At 42.6% G+C, this 24992-nt stretch overlaps 2 protein-coding genes across 2 annotated transcripts in view; both read right to left on the bottom strand.

Annotated features, from left to right (window-relative positions):
* The window catches only part of LOC139419365 (uncharacterized), a 28394-nt gene extending 22180 nt beyond the window's left edge, over positions 1–6214 (bottom strand). Inside the window, exon 1 of the mRNA XM_071169306.1 lies at positions 5874–6214. Within this exon, the coding sequence (XP_071025407.1) occupies positions 5874–5902 (29 nt within the window). The 5' untranslated portion in view covers positions 5903–6214. The remainder of the gene's footprint in view (positions 1–5873) is intronic.
* Positions 6215–8485: 2271 nt separating this feature from the next.
* LOC139417901 (MIA SH3 domain containing) lies at positions 8486–23990 on the bottom strand. Its single transcript, XM_071166885.1, has 4 exons — positions 23749–23990; positions 11460–11593; positions 9082–9192; positions 8486–8755 (listed from the first exon to the last, which is right to left on the bottom strand). The coding sequence occupies exons 1-4, from the start codon at positions 23870–23872 to the stop codon at positions 8732–8734; spliced, it is 393 nt and encodes a 130-aa protein (XP_071022986.1). The 5' UTR covers positions 23873–23990; the 3' UTR covers positions 8486–8731.
* Positions 23991–24992: the final 1002 nt, after the last annotated feature.

Here is a 24992-nt window from a genome sequence, read left to right as displayed (position 1 = left end):
CCATATTCAACGGGTGTGGTATACACATCACATAACATTAGCTAATGATCCAGCCAGCTAACGTTAGCTAGTTAAACAACAATGAGCAGTGCCAACAATGCCACAGTGCTGGGAGCTAACCAACCATGTTCAATGTAAGCTATCTAACATTAGGCTCTAACTAGAACAGCACACGGCTCTGGGATACGAATAATAACGTCAGCTTGGGAGTCAGCCAGCTAATGTTAGCTAGCTAACAGTACACTTTAGCTTGAAAATGTAATTATTTTTTAAAATGAAACCACTGTCAAAATTAGAAAACGTGTAATATCTGAAAATACACTATAATGCATGATGGACGCGTCTCCCTGTCAGGAAAGTCATGCCATGGTTTCCCTTAGTTTGAAGACGTAATCTGGAGACAGGTGTTTTCTCCATCTCTTTAGCTATCATACTCTAATTCCACTGATTACAAAAAATTGATCCTCCTCCAGAAAGTGGAGAGCAACACTTATGCAGCTCCACTACACAATATATTTTTTAAAAAGCTCAGTTCGACAGGATTGCCAACACATACTGACGAGCTCAAATAGACAGAAGCCTTCTATGGCAGACCAATCCGAACTCTCTCGGCATATCAAGCCCACTCATTATATCTGCCAATCAATGGCTCTGCCAATCACTCATTATCTCTGCCAATCAATGGCTAGTGGGAAGGTTGACAGCTTTTTCTTTGGCTTAACCAATAAGGTTTGTAATTTAACAACTGTAATCATATTTACAGATCACATACAAGTTTGTTATTAAGGCACATGAAACTTCACATGTTCGCGAAGCCATTTCTGGCAAAAAAAACTACAGATTTTGATTAAAAACAATGTTACCTTCAAATGGCTCTCCTGTGAAGTCGTGACTTGCGTCATTAGCCTAGTTTCCTGAATCGGGTCACATATGTGAAAATAAGGTGGACATTGCCTGACTAAATAGGTTGGATGCATGCGTGGCGAGTTTTCTGTAGCTTACTGTATGTATGTGGCCAATGCAGGCCCACATAATTAAGCCATGAATAGCGGTATCATTAATCTCAGCATTTGAATAGTACCATAACAATTTTTATCATGAGAAAGTGACCAAAAACAGGTTCCTTTTGTAATGTAAGGATTTGTATGTATGCCAAGTTGAAGCCAACATTAGATGTTGTCATGTTCATAATTTACCACAACAGAGTAACACAACACCCTTCAATTGAAGCAGTGGGAAGCAAATGAAAGTGGCCACATCGCTCACAAAAAAATCTAAATTTTTTATTTTACTAGGCAAGTCAGTTAAGAACAAATTCTTATTTTCAATTACGGCCTAGGAACAGTGGGTTAACTGCCTTGTTCAGGGGCAGAACGACAGATTTGTACCTTGTCAGCTAGGGTTTTGATTTTGCAACCTTGCGGTTACTAGTCCAACACTCTAACCACTAGGCTACCTGCCACCCCGATAATTGTAAGGGAGCAGGAAAATGTATAAATTGGCTACAATAATTACAATCACTTTTCAATCACCAAACTGAGGGAATGTCTGAATTTCAAAGTAAACCTTGTAATGGAACATTTGATGTTTTTCTATTAACCAATATGTGTGTTCATGCAAGTGACTGACTAAACGAATCCTCACTAGCAGTATCTGCAATTTGGCAGTACGCCCAGACCCTTGTTTTGAGAATTAAAGATATCTCAGTTTCAAGGTCTCAGATTAGGGAGAAGAAGCCTCATGAGGTATTGGTCTGTCACATTCATGACCCAGTAATGGTGAGTCACATGAATGAAGCAAACGTTAATGATGAATTACTTATGTGTAACGCACTTCTATGAGTATTGGGTATGGAGTCAGGCGCAGGGAACAGAGGGTAAAGGACAATTGTTTTTTATTCCGGCGCAGGAAAACGGTCACGCCAAGCAGACAACATATGATCAACATCAATTTGCTATGTATATATCAGAATCACGCTATTGTCCTTCAGGAGTAAAATCATGGCACAGTTTCAGGGTTCCTGAGTGGCACAGCGGTCTAAGGCACTGCATCTCAGTGCTAGATGCGTCACTACAGAGCCTGGTTCGATTCCAGGCTGTATCACAACTGGACGTGATTGGGAGTCCCATAGTGCGGCGCACAATTGGCCCAGTGTCGTCCAGGCTAGGGTTTGGCCGTGTACGCCGTCATTGTAAATAAGAATTTGTTCTTAACTGACTTGCCTAGTTAAAAAAATGAATACATAAAACACAGAACAAACAAACAACAGGCAGACATAAATAGTGCAGAGGAGTTGGGGTTTGATGCTCTGGTACAGTAGCAGAAGGAGTTGGGGTTGGGCGCTCTGGTACAGTAGTAGAAGGAGTTGGGGTTGGGCGCTCTGGTACAGTAGTAGAAGGAGTTGGGGTTGGGCGCTCTGGTACAGTAGTAGTAGTAGAAGGAGTTGGGGTTGGACGCTCTGGTACAGTAGTAGTAGTAGAAGGAGTTGGGGTTAGATGCTCTGGTACAGTAGTAGAAGGAGTTGGGGTTTGATGCTCTGGTACAGTAGCAGAAGGAGTTGGGGTTTGATGCTCTGGTACAGTAGTAGTAGTAGTAGAAGGAGTTGGGGATTGATGCTCTGGTACAGTAGTAGTAGTAGAAGGAGTTGGGGTTTGATGCTCTGGTACAGTAGTAATAGTAGAAGGAGCTGGGGCTTGATGCTCTGGTACAGTAGTAGTAGTAGAAGGAGTTGGGGTTTGATGCTCTGGTACAGTAGTAGAAGGAGTTGGGGTTTGATGCTCTGGTACAGTAGTAGTAGAAGGAGTTGGGGTTTGATGCTCTGGTACAGTAGTAGAAGGAGTTGGGGTTTGATGCTCTGGTACAGTAGTAGAAGGAGTTGGGGTTTGATGCTCTGGTACTGTAGTAGAAGGAGTTGAGGTTTGATGCTCTGGTACAGTAGTAGAGGGAGTTGGGGTTTGATGCTCTGGCACAGTAGTAGTAGTAGAAGGAGTTGGGGTTTGATGCTCTGGTACTGTAGTAGAAGGAGTTGGGGTTTGATGCTCTGGTACAGTAGTAGCAGGAGTTGGAGTTTGATGCTCTGGTACTGTAGTAGAAGGAGGTTTGACGGACAGGATTTGTCTGATGACAGACAGACGTTGCTGTGATTTCCATTTTTATTCCGAGATACTTGAATGAAGGAACCATTTCGTTGGCCTTTCCATTGATGATTATAGGGCTAGTCACAGTTTATATTTTATTCCCGGAAGTTGTTTGTTATTTCTTTTGTTTTTGAGGCTTTGAGATCCAGGTAGTTATTGCAACATCGTCACCGTAAATGGTCACCGTGTCTAAACACATTTGGGACACAATGAGGGATTTTAAAATATATATTATTATTAACCAATCAGATCAGTAACCAATCAGATCAATAGGACTGTAGATGTTTTCATGATGGATTATTGATATTGCTGGAAGGTACATTACACGTTTTCTAATTTTGTGTACTGTTAGCTAGCTAGGGACAGGATGGCTGCGTCATTAGAGTACTTGAAAAGGAGTGTATTGTGGATCATGATTTGCAGTCATTGGTATACAGGGTGTAGAGCAAAAGACTAAGAATGCAACCCTTTGGCACGACAATGTTGGTGATGCGCACAGAAGGGTGTTTTATATCCTCACGGCCTGAGGTCTGCCATTTAACAAGTTGTGGATCCAGCGGATGATGGTGGGAGATACGTCCAGGTTAATGAGCTTCTGGGTCGTAGTGTGCTGTTGGAGGGTGTTGAAGGCAGAGGTGAAATCCACAAACAGGATGCGCGCATCATTTCTCATTCCCAGTGTTCCAGGAGCCTTTGCAGCATGCAGACCACAAAATCATCCATTCCTCTCCCTGCTTTGTAAGCAAACTGTTAGGAATCAAGGGAGGACGGTGGGAAGTAGGATGTTAAGAAGCAGTCTTTCCAAGTATTTCATGATCAGGGACATGAGAGCAACATGTTGGTAATGGTTGAACTCAGTCAGGGGGGATTTTTGGGGATAGGGGACTATGGTAGATGTTTTGCATGGGGTGGGGATAGCAATAGGTCAAACAGTCAGCCCATAACATAAGGAGACATGAAATGTTACGTAGTTATACTGCATTTCTGAGATCTTTATACAAAATGCTGTCTGACAGTTAGATCCAGGATTCATACAGGTTCAAGTTCAATGTATAATGTAACTGATTAATGCTTAACATACACTGCCACTGCCATAAATGCAAAGACAGAAAAGTCATGTTTTATGTCACATGATTTTCAACAAATCTGTCAAGACAGCAACCATGATAAAGGGTTAAACCTAGGTTTTAAATACACTTGAATTTGATTGAATATAGCTATGATCCTCTTTATATCTTAAAGGTAAGGACATGAAAAAAATGGGCAGATAATTATCAACAGTGTAGGAAATCCTCACTGGTACCCTAGTTTATAGAAAGACTGATACAAATACCGGTCATTGAAATTATAAAATAATTTGTGAGTCACAACATGCAAGAGATCAGTCATTCATTCATTGCTAAGATCATTGATCTCCTGAACAAGATATCCCTTTAACATTCTTTCTGAGCCGCCAAATGTTTGGATACACTGGTAAAGTCTTGCTAGCTAACTGAACAAAGTGCAAACAAATGGTTGGCGGCCCACGATTAGTTTTAGAACAGCCCGCGACATGATTTATGAAGACAAACATGTGGCCCGCCAATGCGCGATAGGAAGATAAAAACATAGCATTATATGTTTTGAATGGTTTTTGATAGAAACAATCAGTTTTCTCTGTAGTAATGGTGAAACCATGGCAGTCACAAATCTGCAACGCTTTTTCTGTCGATGGCACACGGAGGCAGAGATACAGCAAAGCATAATCATTAAAACAATTACTCTGTTTTTATCTAAGCACACTTGTGCTCCCAAATGAAACTTCCAGGTTGCACAGCAAAATATTTAGAAGCATGTGCAACCAAAATGGTTGCAATTTAGAGCCCTGTCCCCATATGCCACACACACACCCTACCAGCGTGAAACAGCAGGCCTCCCGTCAGCAATACATTATTGATACAATACTAGAATATTGTACAGCACACACCCTGTCTCCCTCCCCCTCTCTCTCACTCCCTCCTCCTCTCTCACACCCCCTCTGTGTCCCTTTTCTCGAGATTTAGCCTTTAACTGCTTTAATTAAACTGAATCTCTTCTGATTTAGCATTTAACTGCTTTAACTAGCCTGTCTCTCTCCTGATTCAGCATTTAACTGGTTTAGTTCAACTAGCCTGTATCTCTCTCCTGATTCAGCATTTAACTGGTTTAGTTCAACTAGCCTGTATCTCTCTCCTGATTCAGCATTTAACTGGTTTAGTTCAACTAGCCTGTCTCTCTCCTGATTCAGCATTTAACTGGTTTAGTTCAACTAGCCTGTATCTCTCTCCTGATTCAGCATTTAACTGGTTTAGTTAAACTAGCCTGTATCTCTCTCCTGATTCAGCATTTAACTGGTTTAGTTAAACTAGCCTGTATCTCTCTCCTGATTCAGCATTTAACTGATTTAGTTCAACTAGCCTGTATCTCTCTCCTGATTTAGCATTTAACTGGTTTAGTTCAACTAGCCTGTATCTCTCTCCTGATTCAGCATTTAACTGGTTTAGTTAAACTAGCCTGTATCTCTCTCCTGATTTAGCATTTCCTACTAGCATAAAGTATTTGTTCTCTCTAGCATGTCCATCTAGCATCATGCCTGTCCTCTCTAGTTCCTTTTAGCACATTCCATACTCTACACCAGTTCTGCACTGTCCAAAACAGGGTTTCACAGGACAGAGTTTGGGAAACCCTGGTCTAAGACAGGAGAGGCAAGGAACATACCTGAACTGTGTCCTCTGGAACCCAAACATCCCGCCCCGTGCTCGACAGGCTTCCTGTTTTTCTCGTCTCTGTGTTCTGTGTTCTGTGTTCTGTGGTGTAGAACTGATTGTGAATCTCAGTGGTAGAGCTGTGATAGTAGTGGTGGTGACGTTATATGCTTATTTTTTTATAGCTGCAGTCTGGGCTGGAGCACTGCAGACTGCTCATGAGAGAAGAGAGGGAGGGAGAGCGCTGATTCGTCTCTCTCCTCTGCAGTGACTCAGCCAAGGACACCAGCCAGTACAGGAGGATCACAACATTATCGTCTCCTCTCCCTTCTTCTCCTATCCTCTCTTCATCCCAATCTCCTTGAGGTGGGAGGAGTGAGGACGCAAGGAGTATGCTATTGAGATTGTCCCCTAGTCCCTCCCCACTAGCCCAGACTGGAAAAAAATTGCCATTGAGATGTCTCCTTTCTCTACCGTCTTTGGGGAACCCTCTCCACGGGGCGGGGTTGATAAGCAGGTGATAAGCAGGCTAGAGCGGCCCCGCCCCTACCAGAAAAAATGAGGGAGTGGGATGCCTCACTTCCTCTATCGTCTCTGACAGGAATTATTATGTTTTTGACTCAGAAGCCACCTTTGATTCTAAACTGCAGTTTCAGCTCAGCCAATAGGTGGCAGCATATCACCACAACAACACGACACTCTTAGAAAAAAAGGTTCCTTATAGAAACAAAAAGGATTATATTGCTTGTTTCATGTATGGAACCCCCAAAAGTTCTACAGTATATACACGGCCCGCTACCAAGGACTGTGGGCTCTCCTTCTCTGTGGCTGACGTTCTTAAGACACCTAAGCGTTAAACCTCGCAAGGTTGCCGTCCCAGACGGCATCCCAAGTCATGTCCTCAGAGCATGCGCAGACCAGCTGGCTGATGTGTTTACGGATATATTCAATCTCTCACTATCCCAGTCTGCAGTCCCCACATGCTTCAAGATGGCTACCATTGTTCCTGTAGCCAAGAAAGGAAAAGGTAACTTAACTAAATGACTATCGCCATATAGCACTCACTTCTGTCATCATGAAATGCTTTGAGAGACTAGTCAAGGATCATATCACCTCTAGACCCTCTATAACCTAGACCCACTTAAATTTGCATACCGCCCCAATAGATCCGCAATCGCCAGCACACTGTACACTGCCCTAACGCATCTGGAAAAGAGGAATACTTATGTAAGAATGTTGTTCTTTGACTATAGCTCAGCATTCAACACCATAGTACCCTCCAAGCTCATCACTAAGTTCAAAGACCTGGGCCGCCCCCAGGTGGTGAAGGTAGGAAACAACACCTCCACTTCGCTGATCCTCAACACGGGCTCCATAAGGGTGAGTGCCCAGCCTCTTCCTGTAGTCCCTGTTCACCCATGACTGCATGGCCAAGCATGCATCCAACTCAATCATCAAGTTTGCAGATGACACAACAGTAGTAGGCTTGATTAGATAGCCTACAGGGAGGAGTTGAGGGCTCTGGGAGTGTGATGCCAGGAAAATAATAATCACTCAACGTCAACTAAACAACTAAACTAAAGGAGATGATCGTGAACTTCAGGAAACAGCAGGGGGAGCACCCCCCTATCCTTGAGCTTGATGACGAGTTTTGAGGGTACTATGGTGTTAAATGCTGAGCTGTAGTCGATGAACAGCATTCTCACATAGCTATTCCTCTTGTCCAGATGGGTTAGGGCAGTGTGCAGTGTGGTTGCGATTGCGTTGTCTGTGGACCTATTGGGGCGGCAAGCAAATTGGAGAGGGTCTAGGGTGTCAAGTAGGGTGGAGGTGATATGGTCCTTGACTAGTCTCTCAAAGTACTTCATGATGACTGGAAGTGAGTGCTACGGGGGGGCGGTAGTCGTTTAGCTCAGTTACCTTAGCTTTCTTGGGAACAGGAACAATGGTGGCCCTCTTGAAGCATGTGGGAACAGCAGACTGGGATAAGGATTGATTGAATATGTCCGTAAACACACCAGCCAGCTGGTCTGCGCATGCTCTGAGGGCGCAGCTGGTGATGCCATCTGGGCCTGTAGCCTTTCGAGGGTTAACACGTTTAAATGTTTTACTCACGTCGGCTGCAGCAGTGATAATGAAGGCCAGACACCAGAAGAGACAGCAGTGATAATGAAGGCCAGACACCAGAAGAGACAGCAGTGATAATGAAGGCTAGACACCAGAAGAGACAGCAGTGATAATGAAGACCCGGCAATCAGATGAGACAGCAGTGATAATGAAGGCCAGACACCAGAAGAGACAGCAGTGATAATGAAGGCCAGACACAAAGAAGAGACAGCAGTGATAATGAAGGCCAGACACAAAGAAGAGACAGTAGTGATAATGAAGACTAGACACCAGAAGAGACAGCAGTGAAAATGAAGGCCAGACACCAGAAGAGACAGCAGTGATAATGAAGGCCAGACACCAGAAGAGACAGCAGTGATAATGAAGGCCAGACACCAGAAGAGACAGCAGTAATAATGAAGGCCAGACACCAGAAGAGACAGCAGTGATAATGAAGGCCAGACACCAGAAGAGACAGCAGTGATAATGAAGGCCAGACACCAGAAGAGACAGCAGTGATCAGAGCAGAATAGTATCTTTATTCTTTCAGATTAAAGCCACAGAGATAACATTAAACAGCTGAGAGGAAGGTTTATTCTAAAGAATATACTGTATATGCATGGTTGTAATAAAGACAAATTATTAAACTATAACGTGTTTTCATCATAGCTTGTAGATTATAGAGATACTGGTTTGATGCTGTCAGGGCTGTCCTCATGTTGCAGTGCGCCAGCCGGGAGACAAAGAATCAGGACACTACAGTCTTCAGTTACAGTAAAAGTCCCAATTCTGGATAAGAGGAAAAGAAAGGGAGAGAAGAGGAGGAGAGGAGTGGAGAGGAGGAGGAGAGAAGAAGAGAGGAGGAGAAGAGGAGGAGAGGACCAGAGAGGAGGAGGAGAGAAGAAGAGAGGAGGAGAAGGAGGAGAGGAGTGGAGAGGAGGAGGAGAGAAGAAGAGAGGAGGAGAAGAGGAGGAGAGGAGCAGAGGGGAGAAGAGAGGGAGGAGAGATGCCTAATATTCTATATCAATTGATTTTGCGGAAAAATTATTCATTATGTGCGTGTGTGCGTGCGTGTTTGTGTATTTGTTTGTGTGAGTGTTCGTGTGTCCACCTACATCAGTCATGACCTCGTTGGTAGCTGGCATGAGAGCGTGTGTCTCCTCAACGACGCTGCTGGGAAAATGTCCCAGTCTTGCCTCCTGTTCCCCGTAGTATGACCCCTGGACCTGGTAAACACACACGTGCACGCACACACAGATAGAAGACCATACAAACAAAATAAATATTACTATGTATAAATACTGCTATATATAAATACTACAATAAATAAATACTACTTTATATGAATACTACTTTATATAAATACTACTACACTGCTCAAAAAAATAAAGGGAACACTTAAACAACACAAAGTAACTCCAAATCAATCACACTTCTGTGAAATCAAACTGTCCACCTAGGAAGCAACGCTGATTGACAATAAATGTCACATGCTGTTGTGCAAATGGAATAGACAACAGGTGTAAATTATAGGCAATTAGCAAGACACCCCCAATAAGGGAGTCGTTCTGCAGGTGGTGACCACAGACCACTTCTCAGTTCCTATGCTTCCTGGCTGATGTTTTGGTCACTTTTGAATGCTGGCGGTGCTTTCACTCTAGTGGTAGCATGAGACAGAGTCTACAACCCACACAAGTGGCTCAGGTAGTGCAGCTCATCCAGGATGTCACATCAATGCGAGCTGTGGCAAGAAGGTTTGCTGTGTCTGTCAGCGTAGTGTCCAGAGCATGGAGGCGCTACCAGGAGACAGACAGGTCAGTACATCAGTAGACGTGGAGGAGGCCGTAGGAGGGCAACAACCCAGCAGCAGGACCGCTACCTCCGCCTTTGTGCAAGGAGGAGCAGGAGGAGCACTGCCAGAGCCCTGCAAAATGACCTCCAGCAGGCCACAAATGTGCATGTGTCTGCTCAAACGGTGAGAAACAGACTCCATGAGGGTGGTATGAGGGCCCGACGTCCACAGGTGGGGGTTGTGCTTACAGCCCAACACCGTGCAGGACGTTTGGCATTTGCCAGAGAACACCAAGATTGGCAAATTCGCCACTGGCGCCCTGTGCTCTTCACAGATGAAAGCAGGTTGGCACTGAGCACATGTGACAGAGTCTGGAGACGCCGTGGAGAACGTTCTGCTGCCTGCAACATCCTGCAGCATGACCAGTTTTAGCGGTGGGTCAGTCATGGTGTGGGGTGGCATTTCTTTTGGGGGCCACCATGTGCTCGCCAGAGGTAGCCTGACTGCCATTAGGTACTGAGATGAGATCCTCAGACCCCTTGTGACACCATAGGCTGGAGCGGTTGGCCCTGGGTTCCTCCTAATGCAAGACAATGCTAGACCTCATGTGGCTGGAGTGTGTCAGCAGTTCCTGCAAGAGGAAGGCATTGATGCTATGGACTGGCCCGCCCGTTCCCCAGACCTGAAACCAATTGAGCACATCTGGGAAATCATGTCTCGCTCCATCCACCAACGCCACAGACTGTCCAGGAGTTGGCGGATGCTTTTGTCCAGGTCTGGGAGGAGATCCCTCGGGAGACCATCCGCCACCTCATCAGGAGCATGCCCAGGCGTTGTAGGGAGGTCATACAGGCACGTGGAGGCCACACACACTACTGAGCCTAATTTTGACTTGTTTTAAGGACATTACATCAAAGTTGGATGAGCCTGTTTTGTGGTTTTCCACTTTAATTTTGAGTGTGACCTCAAATCCAGACCTCCATGGGTTGATAAATTTGATTTCCATTGATAATTTGTGTGTGATTTTGTTGTCAGCACATTCAACTATGTAAAGGAAAAAGTATTTAATAAGAATATTTCATTCATTCAGATCTAGGATGTGTTATTTTAGTGTTCCCTTTATTTTTTTGAGCAGTGTATTATCGAATAGATATTTGAAAAACACCTTGAGGATTGATTATAAACAACGTTTGACATGTTTCTGTCGATATTATGGAGCTAATTTGTGAAGAACTAACGGAGCTATTTTTGGCTACAAAAATAATCTTTCTGGAAAAAAGGAACATTTGTTATCTAACTGGGAGTCTCGTGAGTGAAAACATCCGAAGCTCATCAAAGGTAAACAATTTAATTTGATTGCGTTTCTGATTTTCGTGACCAGATTGCCTGCTGCTAGCTAGGCATAATGCTATGCTAGGCTATCGATAAACTTACACAAATGCTTGTCTTGCTTTGGCTGTAAAGCATAATTTCAAAATCTGAGATGACAGGATGATTAACAAAAGGCTAAGCTGTGTTTGAATATATTTCACTTGTGATTTCATGAATATGAATATTTTCTAGTAAGATGTTTTGTCTGTTGCGTTATGCTACTTAGTGTCAGTTGATGACAATTCTCCCAGATGTGTAAGAAGCACCAACACTTGCACACCACACACACATGCTCCCCCCCCCCCCACACACACACACACAGATCCTTACGCTGCCAGCCCAGAACATGTTTCCTCTGTCCTTCAGCAAGGCGTAGACATAGACCACCTGACCCTGACGCAGAGAGATGAAGCGGCAGTCTCCAGGGTAGTAGTCCTCTAAGGCACGCGCTATCAGGATGGGGTCTAACACACACACAGGTAGTACGATCAGTAAATGATTGTAGTTGTTGAAGAAGCACAGTTATGGTGGTATTATATTCATTTACTATAGTAACAGTATGGAGGAACACAGGTTGTAACTTTCCAACGTGCTCAGGCCTTGCATCCCCGGCAACAGCTTCGGTCCCGCACACAAAGGGTTCAGAAAAGGGAATCTCTCATTGAAATTCATAGATTTTAGTACTGCTTTAAATGGTTTAAAATATAATATTTTCATATAATCATGTATTCTATCTATAATCAAGTTGATCCCTGACTTCTGTTGTGTGAGCCATGAAGTTGAATATTTAACAAATAAATCACTTTTACCACTTATTTCAAGATACCAAGCCAAGATCCTACGTCGCGGCATCCCCGGAATGCCCATCTGCTAGCTGTCTAGAGCATATCGGACTGTTAGCTGAATAGGTCCATCGGTCAATTTCTTGGGCCAATATACCTATTTTGCCAATTGGGCAGGACCCCTTTGCAACACGGAACTACTAATCCATCACGACTGGTCAATTCGATGTAACCGCACGAGGAGGCTATAACAGACTTCCTCTGTCGTGATTCTCTGATCCACCACTACGCAGACAACACCATTCTGTATACTTCTGGCCCTTCTTTGGACACTGTGTTAACTAAACTCCTTACGAGCTTCAATGCCATACAACTTTCCTTCCGTGGCCCCCAACTGCTCTTAAATACAAGGAAAACTAAATGCATGCTCTTCAACTGATCGCTGCCCGCACCTGCCCGCACATCCAGCATCACTACTCTGGACGGTTCTGACTTAGAATATGTGGACAACTACAAATACCTAGGTGTCTGGCTAGACTAAACTCTCCTTCCAGACTCACATGAAGCATCTCAAATCCAAAATTAAATATAGAATTGGCTTCCTATTTCGCAACAAAGCTTCCTTCACTCATGCTGCCAAACATACCCTCGTAAAACTGACTATCCTACCGATCCTCGACTTGGGCGATGTAATTTACAAAATAGCCTCCAACACTCTACTCAACAAATTGAATGCAGTCTATCACAGTGCCATCCGTTTCGTCACCAAAGCACCATATACTACCCACCACTGCGACCTGTATGCTCTCGTTGGTTGGCCCTCGCTTCATACTCGTCGCCAAACCCACTGGCTCCAGGTCATCGACAAGTCTTTGCTAGGGCAAGCCCCACCTGATCTCAACTCACTGGTCACCATAGCAGCACCCACCCGTAGCACGCACTCCAGCAGGTATATCTCACTGGTCACCCCCAAGCCAATTACTACTTTGGCCGCCTTTCATTCCAGTTCTCTGCTGCCAATGACTGGAACGAACTGCAAAAATCACTGAAGCTGGAGACTCATATCTCCTTCACCAGCTGTCAGAGCAGCTCACAGATCACTGCACCTGTACATAGTCCATCTGTAAATAGCCCATCCAACTACCTCATCCCCGTACTATATTTATATTTTATCTTGCTCTTTTGCACCCCAGTAGCTCTACTTGCACATCTCTACTTGCCTATTTATTGCCTTACCTCCCTTATCTTACTTCATTTGCACTCACTGTATATAGACTTTTTCTACTGCATGTTTGTTTATTTCATGTGTAACTCTGTGTTGTTGTATGTGTCGAACTGCTTTGCTTTTTCTTGGCCAGGTCATAGTTGTAAATGAGAACTTGTTCTCAACTAGCTTACCTGGTTAAATAAAGATGAAATTAAAAATTAAATTAAAAAGTTGGTGAAATGTCAATTTCAACTGGCTACAACAAGTGCATGCATGCAGGTGTCTCGTGTAAAAAGGCGCGAAAAAAGGCATGACATTGGCTGCTAAGTAATACTAATAGCAGCTAATATCGAAGAGACAAAAATGATTTGCATCTCTGTAATTTATTTGAGGTACTTTAGCTAGCTAAAATAAAAAGTGGAACTTTCATAATGTGATGTATGGGCAACCACCGAGCTAGCTTAAAACAAGGCAGAAGCAGTGTCACCATGTCATGTACAGGCTACCATCTAGCTATCTGAGACAAGGCAGAAGCAGTGTCACCATGTCATGTACAGGCTACCATCTAGCTAGCTGAGACAAGGCAGAAGCAGTGCCACCATTCATCAGCACTAATCCAAAATATTGATGAGAAAACGACTTCACCATTGTTAATTCAAAGACCTGATCTAACTAGTTGTCGTCAAAGACAGATCAGGTTGAATAACCTAAACATGGGTTTTATAGTCGGAACGGACTGCACGGTCAAGTAAGTTATCAAGCCGCTGAGCTTTTTGAATGTGACAACTTTCAAGCAATCCAAAGACAGAAAGCTAGTTAGTTAGCAAACTATTTTCATTTACTCATTTCATAACTCATCTAGCTAAGGTTGTAATTTCACGTGGATTTAGATATTAGTAATATAATATTATTAATAAATTATTACTTATAATTATAATATTAGTAATATTAGCTGTAGTAAAGGATATATTGTATAGCCAGTCAGGGATATACAGGGTGAACATATGCTTAAATATTTTGCTGTGAGACCTGGCATTTTAATTTGTGAGAACCAGTGCGCCCATATTTTTTGGGGGGGGGGACTCTTTTCAGGAAACTAGGTGTCACTACTTCACAGGAGAACCATTTGAAAGTACTTTTTTTATTTTTTTTTTATTAAAATGTGTTTTCTGGAAAATGAAAACGTAAATGTCCCTTAATAATAGACTTGCATGCCATCTGTACATACAAATACAATTGTTTAATTACGAGCCTAGTTGGTTTAGTCACAGAAAATGGGAGCAACCATCCCGCTAGCCATGATTGGCTAGATGTTCTTTACCATTCAGCCATCAGATTTGCCACCAATGCTCCTCATAGGGCCACATCACTGCAATTTATACTCCTCTGTAAACTGGTCATCTCTGTATACCCGTCGCAAGACCCACTGGTTGATGCTTATTTTTAAAACACTTTTAGGCCTCACTCCCCCCTATCTGAAATATCTACTGCAGCCCTCATCCTCCACATACAACACCCGTTCTGCCAGTCACATTCTGTTAAAGGTCCCCAAAGCACACACATCCCTGGTTTCCCTGTCTTTTCAATTCACTGCAGCTAGCGACTGGAACAAGCTGCAACAAACACTCAAACTGGACAGTTTTACCTCCATCTCTTCATTCAAAGACTCCATCATGGACACTCTTACAGGCTGACCACACCACTTGCGTCGCGTCCGCGAGCGTTTCAACGCGTCAACGAGCGTCTGCGTTGCCAAGGGCTAAAATAGAAGTCCTTCCTATTTCTGACGCAGATTGCGCTGCAAGTCCTGCCTCTCCCATTTCCTCATTGGTTTATAGAAGCAGGTACCCAAGTGTGATCTCCTCATTGGTTATACCCACATGGGTGATTGAATGACGAACTGCCGGTCGTCGTGGTAATACTATGAATGTTTAGATGCCAATCACCATATAAGTTCAAAGATGAAAAAGCCTGGAAGGAGGAGAGATGACAAGAAACGATTCGGTTGACCGTTTTATGTGTGGATTAATTGTCGGAGTAGAGGACCTTGTGCATTTCAGGTAAAATAACAACCTAATGTTTATATCCCAAAAAACTAAATAAATGTTTAATGCTTCTTGACCTGTCCCCAAATTAATGTAATTGGTTCCGAGTTTGTTTTGATATTTTAACCCGCGTGTCGTGATTGCGTTTGGTGTAGGGGACAAAATAAATGTATGCACGATGGCGCATGCGCACAGCCGGTTTGGCTTCCGTGCTACTGACAGTTGAGGATGCTTTGCGTGATGTATTGTTGTCTCTTCCTTCTTGCGCTTTGTGCTGTTGTCTGTGCCAATAATGTTTTGTACCATGTTTTGTGCTGCTACCATGCTGTGCCGCTTCGTGTTGTGTTGCTACCATGCCTTGTTGTCATGTGTTGCAAATTAAGAATTTGTTCTTAATTGACATGCCTAGTTAAATAAATAAAGGTTAAATAAAATTCAAATAAATAAATTGGCTGAGATAATGAGTGGGCTGGACATGCCGAGAGATGAGTTCGGAATTGGTCTGCTATATAGCACGCTTCTGTCTATTTGAGCTGGTCCTGTGTAACGTGGCTTTTTGTTTTTTAAGTATCACGTAGTAGAACTGCATAAGTGTTGCTCTCCACTTTCTGGAGGACAGAGTTTTGAAATCAGTGGAATTCGAGTATGAAAGCTAAGGAGATGGAGAAAACCCCTGTATCCCGATTACATCTTCAAACTAAGGGCAACCATGGCATCCGTGACAGGGAGAGGCGTCCATCCATGATGTGTACAGGTAAGATAGTCTAGCTTGCTACATTTTCAAATATTACACATTTCTAATTTTGAAAGAAAGTCATTTTCATTTCAAGTTAATGTGTACTGTTAACTAGCTAGCTAACATTAACTGGCTGGCACTCTAGCTAACGTTACGTGTATTATTCGTATCTCAGAGCCATTTGCTTAGCTCCATGCAGATTCATGCAGGGTAGTAACGTCATGAGTTGGGATTATGGTTCATTGTTTAACTAGCTAGCTAGCTAGCTACACGTCTTAGTAAAAGACTCCACTCTGCAAGTAACCATTTCAATAGAATGTCACTGCGACAACTGCTGATAGACGTTGCTGGTAAGTTCGCTCTGGCCATCTACTCCAATTTCAGAGCACTCTCGTCTGAGTGCAGAATTAGAGGTAGACCGATTATGATTTTTCAACGCCGGTACCGATTATTGGAGGACCAAAAAAGCCGATACCGATTAATCGGACAATTTTTTGTTGTTGTTGTTGTTGTTGTAATAATGACAATTACAACAATACTGAATGAACACTTATTTTAACTTAATATAATACATCAAATAAAATAAATTTAGCCTCAAGTAAATAATGAAACATTTTCAATTTGGTTTAAATAATGCAAAAACAAAGTGTTGGAGAAGTGCAATATGTGCTATGTAAGAAAGCTAACGTTTCAGTTCCTTGCTCAGAACATGAGAACATATGAAAGCTGGTGGTTCCTTTTAACATGAGTCTTCAATATTCCCAGGTATGAAGTTTTAGGTTGTAGTTATTATAGGACTATTTCCCTCTATACCATTTGTATTTCATTAACCTTTGATTATTGGATGTTCTTATAGGCATTTTAGTATTGCCAGGGAACAGTTTTGCTTCCGTCCCTCTAGTTAGCGCGCGCTAACTAGCTAGCCATTTCACATCGGTTACACCAGCCTCATCTCGGGAGTTGATAGGCTTGAAGTCATAAACAGCGCAATGCTTAACGCACAACGAAGAGCTGCTGGCAAAACGCACAAAAGTGCTGTTTGAATGAATGTTTATGCGCCTGCTTCTGCCTACCACCGCTCAGTCAGATGCTTGTATGCTTAGTCAGATTATATGCAAAGCAGGACACGCTAGATAATATCTAGTAATATCATCAACCATGTGTAGTTAACTAGTGATTATGATTGATTGTTTTTATAAGATAAGTTTAATGCTAGCTAGCAACTTACCTTGGCTTACTGCATTTGCGTAACAGACAGTCTGCTTGTGGAGTGCAACGAGAGAGAGGCAGGTCGTTATTGCGTTAACTGTGAGGTTGCAAGATTGGATCCCCCGAGCTGACAAGGTGAAAATCTGTCATTCTGCCCCTGAACGTGGCAGTTAACCCACCGTTTCTAGGCCGTCATTGAAAATAAGAATGTGTTCGTAACTTCATATGGTTGGATAGCTTGGATGAAAACGTGCCCATTGTAAACGGCCAGCTCCTCAGTCTCGGTTGCTAATATATGCATATTATTAGTAGTATTGGATAGAAAACACTAAAGTTTCCAAAACTGTCAAAATATTGTCTGTGAGTATAACAGAACTGATATTGCAGGCGAAACCCTGAGGAAAATCAAAACAGGAAGTGGCTTCTATTTTGAAAATTCCATGTTCCATAGCCTCCCTTTGCTGGGTTTAAAGGGATATTAACCAGATTCCTTTTCCTATTGCTTCCTCAAGGTGTCAACAGTGTTCAGACATAGATTCAGGCTTTTATTTTGAAAAATGAGCCAGAACGATAACATCGCGTCAAGTGGTTACATGAGTTTTGCTTGTGCAACAGAATTTGGACAGTTTTCCCTTCTCCTACTGTGAAAGACATTTGCGGTTGATATATTATCGATTGTATATTTTAAAAACAACCTGAGGATTGATTATAAAAAACTTTGACATGTTTCTGTGGACATTTGGAATTTTCGTCTGCGTTGTCGTGACCGCTCTTTCCTGTGGATTTCTGAACATAAATGCCTCCATTTGTTTGTCGCGTTTGGATATAAAAATCAGCTTTATGGAATAAACAGAACATTTGTTGTGTAACTGGGAGTCTCGTGAGTGAAAACATCCGAAGATCAAAGGTAAATGATTCATTTGATTGCTTTTCTGATTTTCGTGACCGAGCTACCTGATGCTAAGTGTACTTAATGTTTTATAGTGCGATCGATAAACTTACACAAACGCTTGGATTGCTTTCGCTGTAAAGCATAATTTCAAAATCTGACATGACAGGTGGATTAATCAAAGGCTAAACTGTGTTTTCCTATATTGCACTTGTGATTTCATGAATATAAATATTTATAGTAATATTTATTGTATGTAGCGCTATGCCATTCAGCGGTTGTTGATGACACTTATCCCGATAGGGGGATTGCAGCCATAACAGGTTAACTGACTTGCCTAGTAAAAAAAAAAAAAAAAAAATTGGCATATCGGCGCCCAAAAATACAGATTTCCGATTCTTATGAAAACTTGAAATCGGCCCTCTATGCAGAATAACTGATGAATTTACGAACGCTCAACACACGTTGACTATTGCTGTGTCAGTAAACGTTGGCAAAAAAGCAAAAATTGTTGCCAGCAGCACAGTTGAAGTCACCAACGCTCTTTATAACATAACAGCCTAACCAGCTCTGCTAGGGTGAGTAAAATGGTCCGTGAGCTGTTCTGTAATTTGTGTCTGGGAGTAACTAGCAAGCTAGCCACCGTTACCTTGGGTGTTTGACCGTTGTTGTTAGGACGAACGCTCGGATCAAACCTTCGAGAGATGGCTAAAGCTTAAGAGGGTGTGAACAATGCTGCATGGGTGTAGACAATGAAGCGCTCTCCAGTAGGTACCAAAATATTAATTTTGAACCTCAAAAGTGAGGTTACAAGTTTAGCAACTTTCAAAGCAGAATTACTTTCCCATCGTCCATCGTGGCGGCAGGTAGCCTAGTGGTTAGAGTTTTGGGCCAGTAACCGAAAGGTTGCTGGATTGAATCCCCATTTTCAAATTTTGCTACATAAGACCGAATCAAGGTGTCACAAATGTTCCGATTCCCCAGAGAAGGAAACAAGCACATACTTCTTAGCATCATGGCTGCAGCATTACTACAGAAAAAACAGATATTACCTCCGCAATGTTATTTTATTCCTATAGCTGATCGCCGGGACTGCATTTTGCATTCTTAACCAACTCGCGGGACTACACTATGTTCAGTCATGTTACCTGAATGGCTAGCTAGCTAACAACCTGGTAACTTGACCAGTATATTCATTTGGGGGCACAGAAAGAAAGGGAAGTCTTCGGGAGATGAATGAATGACAGATCTCTGGCATATCATTACCACAAACTTGACATTCTTAAAGACTTTGAACTGGAACTTTGGAAACTAGCCATAATTTTTTAAACCTCCCTCTTGGGCAGGATATGTCAATGTGTAGTTCATACATGCATAATCTATTAGCAGAATTACTGTCTTACCTCAATGAAACATAAATCGACAAGTCTGAAAGTGACTGTTTTCTGGAAACTGTGCGGTGCCATTTTCCCCACATGGGCCAGCTCCCTATCAATTCGAGTTCTGGCCAAAGAGCTTCAGCCCCTTGCCATCTACACCACAGTAGAACAGTCTACCCCAGACCCTTACCATGGCCTCGACATCACAGGACAGATAAATTAAGAACCCCAAGCCCAGGGGACCCCCTCCTAGCACCTCCGTAAGCCCCCCTGATAGCCCTCCTCCCACTGAGGACACACACAAACCACTGATTGTACTCCTTATGGACTTACATGGTAAATACACTGTATATACAAAACCATGTGGACACCCCTTCAAATGAGTGGATTCGGCTATTTCAGCCACACCCGATGCTGACAGGTGAATAAAATCGAGCAAAAAGCCATACAATCTCCAACGACAAACACTGGCAGTAGAATGGCCTTACTGAAGAGCTCAGTGACTTTCAACAACGTCATAGGAAGCCACCTTTCCAACATGTAAAATTTCTGTCAAACCTGTCAAAAGTCCTGACCTCAATCCCATCGAACACCTTTGGGATGAATTGGAACGCCGACTGCGAGCCATGCCCAATTGCCCAACCTCACTAATACCTCAATAATGCTCGTGGCTGAACAGAAGCAGAACATATCAAGACTGTTTCAAGGACAGCTTTTTTCCATCTACGTAAAATAGCAAAATCAGAAATCTTCTGCCCAAAAATGATGCAGAAAAATGTATCCATGCTTTTGTCACTTCTAGGTTAGACTACTGCAATGCTCTACTTTCCGGTTACCCGGATAAAGCACTAAATAAACTTCAGTTAGTGCTAAACACAGCTGCTAGAATCCTGACTAGAACCAAACATGTTTATCATATTACTCCAGTGCTAGCCTCTCTACACTGGCTTCCTGTTAAGGATAGGGCTGATTTCAAGGTTTTACTGCTTTTTGGCCCCGTCCGGGGGTATCGTCGGAGTATTTCTCCTGTCTTATCCGGTGTCCTGTGGGAATTGAAGTATGCTATCACTCTCTCCCCCTTCTTTTTTCTCTCTCTCACCTACTCTCTCACTCTCCTTCACAGGAACATTTTACATCTGGCTCGAAATGAATAAGGAAATGATCTCAGAGAAAAATGTCCTCCTGTGTGCTAAATAAAGTATATGCCGCTTCTCCATCCCAGAGGGGGAGATCAATCATCTCCAGGCCCAGGGAAATGTTCTAGTCTGTGGCGACCTAAATGCCAGAACCGGACACCCTCAGCACACAGGGGGACAAACATCTACCTGGAGGTGACAGTATTCCCTCCCAAGACAGAACTATGACAAAACAACCAACAAAAACAGGACACAACTCCTGCAGCTCTGTCACACACTGGGTCTTAACATAGTCAGATCACAGCTAAATCAGTCTTCATGAACAGAACAATACTCAATCATCACTCATCAAAGCCAAAGGAACTGCATAACATTAAGAAATGCTATAGATGGAAGGAAAGTAGTGTAGAAACCGACTAAAAACAATTAGGCAACAACAATTTCAATCCCTTTTAGACAACTGCCTGGACAAAGCATTTCACTGTAATAGTGAAGGTGTAAACTTAGATGTAGAAATTCTAAACAGTATATTTGACCTTTCAGCAGACAACTGTCACGGCTGGCGAAGGAAGAGGACCAAGGTGCAGCGTGGTCAGCGTACATTTTCTTTTATTTATAGAAATGTCACCAACAAACAAAGAAACAAACAAACAAACAACCGTGAAGCTTAACAGGGCTAAGTGCCACTAACAAAGATAACTACCCACACTGAAAGGAGGGAAAAAGGGCTACCTAAGTATGATTCCCAATCATAGACAACGATAGACAGCTGTCCCTGATTGAGAACCACACCCGGCCGAAAAATAGAAATAAAGGAACATAGAAAACAAAACATAGAATGCCCACCCCACATCACACCCTGATCTAACCAAATAGAGAAATAAAACGGCTCTCTAAGGTCAGGGCGTGACAACAGCCTAAGAAAATTAAAAACAATGACAAATGGCTTGATGAAGAATGCAAAAATCTAAGAAAGAAATTGAGAAACCTATCCAAACAAAATACAGAAATATACCTCGGAAAAAAAGAAGGAACAGCATGAGAGAAATCAGCTCAATGGAATTGAGAATCCATAGAATAGAACCACTTCTGGGAAAATTGGAACATTTAAACAACAAACAACAACAAGAAGAGCCGTCTATCCAAAACGGAGATGTATAGATAAACCCCTTCTACAATGTTTTTGGCTCTATAACAAAGAACAAACAGCAAAAACATAAACATTTGAAATTACAAATCTTAGGACCAGCTATTAAATACTACCAAGTACAGAAAATCGAAAGAAATCAGCCAAGACCTCAGGAAAAATGTTTTAGACCTCGACAAGTCTGATTCATCCTTTAAGCAATTTCCAAACGCCTGAAGGTACCACGTTCATCTGTACAAACAATAGTACGCAAGTATAAACACCATGGGACCACGCAGCCGTCATACCGCTCAGGAAGAAGACGCGTTCTGTCTCCTAGAGATGAACGTATTTTGGTGATAAAAGTGCAAATCAATCCCAGAACAACAGCAAAGGACCTTGTGAAGATGCTGGAGGAAACAGGTAAAAAAGTGTAATATCGACATAACCTGAAAGGCTGCTCAGCAAGGAAGCAGCCACTGCTCCAAAACCGCCAGTAGTAGTTGCATAGTAGTAGTAACAGTAGTATAGTAGTAACAGTAGGAGTAGAGGAATTACAGTCAAGAATATAGTAGTAATATTGTAATAGTCATAGTATTATAGTAGTAGTAGATTAGTAGGAGTAGTAGGAGTAGTCGTAGTTATCGTAGTTTAGTAGTAGTATAGTAGTTGCAGTTATACCTGCACTCATGGCTACACTTGGTGTCATGTCTGCTCCCGCTCTTCCCCCCTCTGGCGCTTGAGGACGCCAGGCTGCCCTGCATCACTCACTCCTGCCATCCATTACGCACACCTGCCTACCCTCGTCACGCGCATCAGCGATATTGGACTCACACATCATCTGTTTATTTCCTCCCCTATATGTGTCAGTTCCCTGCTCTGATCACCTGGACTCACTCATCACCTGTTTATTACTTCCCCTATATGCGTCAGTTCCCTGCTCTGATCACCTGGACTCACTCATCATATGTTTATTACCTCCCCTATATGTGTCAGTACCCTGCTCTGATCACCTGGACTCACTCATCACCTGTTTATTACCTCCCCTATATGTGTCAGTTCCCTGCTCTGATCACCTGGACTCACTCATCACCTGTTTATTACCTCCCCTATATGTGTCAGTTCCCTGCTCTGATCACCTGGACTCACTCATCACCTGTTTATTACTTCCCCTATATGCGTCAGTTCCCTGCTCTGATCACCTGGACTCACTCATCATCTGTTTATTACCTCCCCTATATGTGTCAGTACCCTGCTCTGATCACCTGGACTCACTCATCACCTGTTTATTACCTCCCCTATATGTGTCAGTTCCCCTGCTCTGATCCCCGCTGCTGCATGAATTGTTTGTTTGTCTGTGTTGTCTGTTTGCTGACGCTGTTCCTGTCTCGTTCCATGTCCGTTCTATATTAAATGTTTGACTCCCCGTACCTGCTTCGTCTCTCCAGCGTCAAGCCATGTGACACTTGGCATACGGACTACAGTAACATTATAGCAGTATAGTATTAATAGTAGTAGTAGCATTAGTAGTAGTGGTAGTGATGGTAGTATTAGTATAGTAGTAGTAGAAGTATAGTAGCTGTATCTTTACTTACGGCTACTCACAAAATATTTGTTACATTTTAACAGTATAGTTTTAGTAGTACTGTAGTATAGTAACAGTATAGTGTTAGTGGTACTGTAGATTTAGTTTCGTAGCAGTAAAGTTTTAGTAGTACTGAGTATAGTAACAGTATAGTTTTAGTAGTACTGTAGATTTAGTTTCGTAACAGTATAGTTTTAGTAGTACTGTAGTATAGTAACAGTATAGTTTTAGTTGTGATGTAGTAAAGTAACAGTATAGTTTTAGTAGTACTGTAGTATAGTAACATAGTTTTAGTAGTATTGTAGTATAGTAACAGTATAGTTTTAGTAGTACTGTAGTATAGTAACAGTATAGTTTTAGTAGTACTGTAGTATGGTAACAGTATAGTTTTACTAGTACTGTAGTATAGTAACAGTATAGTTTTACTAGTACTGTAGTATAGTGACAGTATAGTTTTAGTAGTACTGTAGTATAGTAACAGTATAGTTTTAGTAGTACTGTAGCTGTATTTATATCTGTACTCACGGCTACACTCAGCGTCGGCACACAGTTTCTTGTTGGAGAGTTTGGGCATCTGTCTTCCGGCCTGACAGACAGACACAACACACAAAAACACAACACCCCACAAACACACTCTTCGAGCGGACATCTTTCTCTCCCTTTACTCTGCTTCTCTCTCTCTGCTGCTCTGCTGTCTGAATAGAGGCTAAGAAGGAGAGGAAAACACACACAACTCTGTTCAGGCCCACAGAAGCCCCCCCCTCCAGTCCCAGAGTAGCACACTCCGCCCACTGTCTAGAAAGAGGACAAGATATCTCTGTTCAGGCCCACATAAGACACACCTCTCATCACCCCCCAGTCCCAGAGTAGCACACTCTGCCCACTGTCTAGAAAGAGGACAGGACACACACACAGAGACACACACAGAAACACACACAGAGACCCACACAGAGACACACACAGAGACACACTTTGGGATAAGAGGAGAATAGGGACAGAACTCTGCGACATGACAGTAACTCTGCAACAAGTCCATCTCAGCAACATGACAGTGACACTGCAACATGACAATAACTCTGCAACAAGTCCAACTCAGCAACATGACAGTAACTCTGCAACAAGTCCAACTCAGCAACATGACAATAATTCTGCAACAAGTCCAACTTTGTCCAAACTTTTGACGAGTACTGTAAATAAATTATTTGATAAAAAGTGTAAAGTATTTCCAAATCAAATCAAATGTATTTGGTCACATACACATGGTTAGCAGATGTTATTGCGAGTGTAACGAAATGCTTGTGCTTCTATTTCCGACCATGCAGTAATATCTAACAAGTAATCTAACAATTTCACAACAACTACCTTATACACACAAGTGTAAAGGAATGGATAAGAATATGTCATCAACTGGGGCGGCAGGGTAGCCTAGTGGTTAGAGCGTTAGACTAGTAACCGGAAGGTTGCGAGTTCAAACCCCCGAGCTGACAAGGTACAAATCTGTCGTTCTGCCCCTGAACAGGCAGTTAACCCACTGTTCCCAGGCCGTCATTGAAAATAAGAATTTGTTCTTAACTGACTTGCCTGGTTAAATAAAGGTAAAATAAAAAAAATAAAAAAAAAAAAACTGTCTCTCAGCTCCTCAACATTATAATCTGCTTCCTGGCCATGTTTTATGACTTATCAACTCTCTCCACGTTCGCTCAACATTCCTCCCTACTTTTTGTTGAATTATGAGACGGAAAGGACACTATAATATACACACCTCCTCG

The sequence above is a fragment of the Oncorhynchus clarkii genome, chromosome 10 (genome assembly GCF_045791955.1).
Source record: "Oncorhynchus clarkii lewisi isolate Uvic-CL-2024 chromosome 10, UVic_Ocla_1.0, whole genome shotgun sequence".
NCBI lineage: Eukaryota > Metazoa > Chordata > Actinopteri > Salmoniformes > Salmonidae > Oncorhynchus > Oncorhynchus clarkii.
The sequence above is the reverse complement of the archived record's forward strand: the minus strand, read 5'-3'. Positions and strand labels throughout refer to the sequence as shown.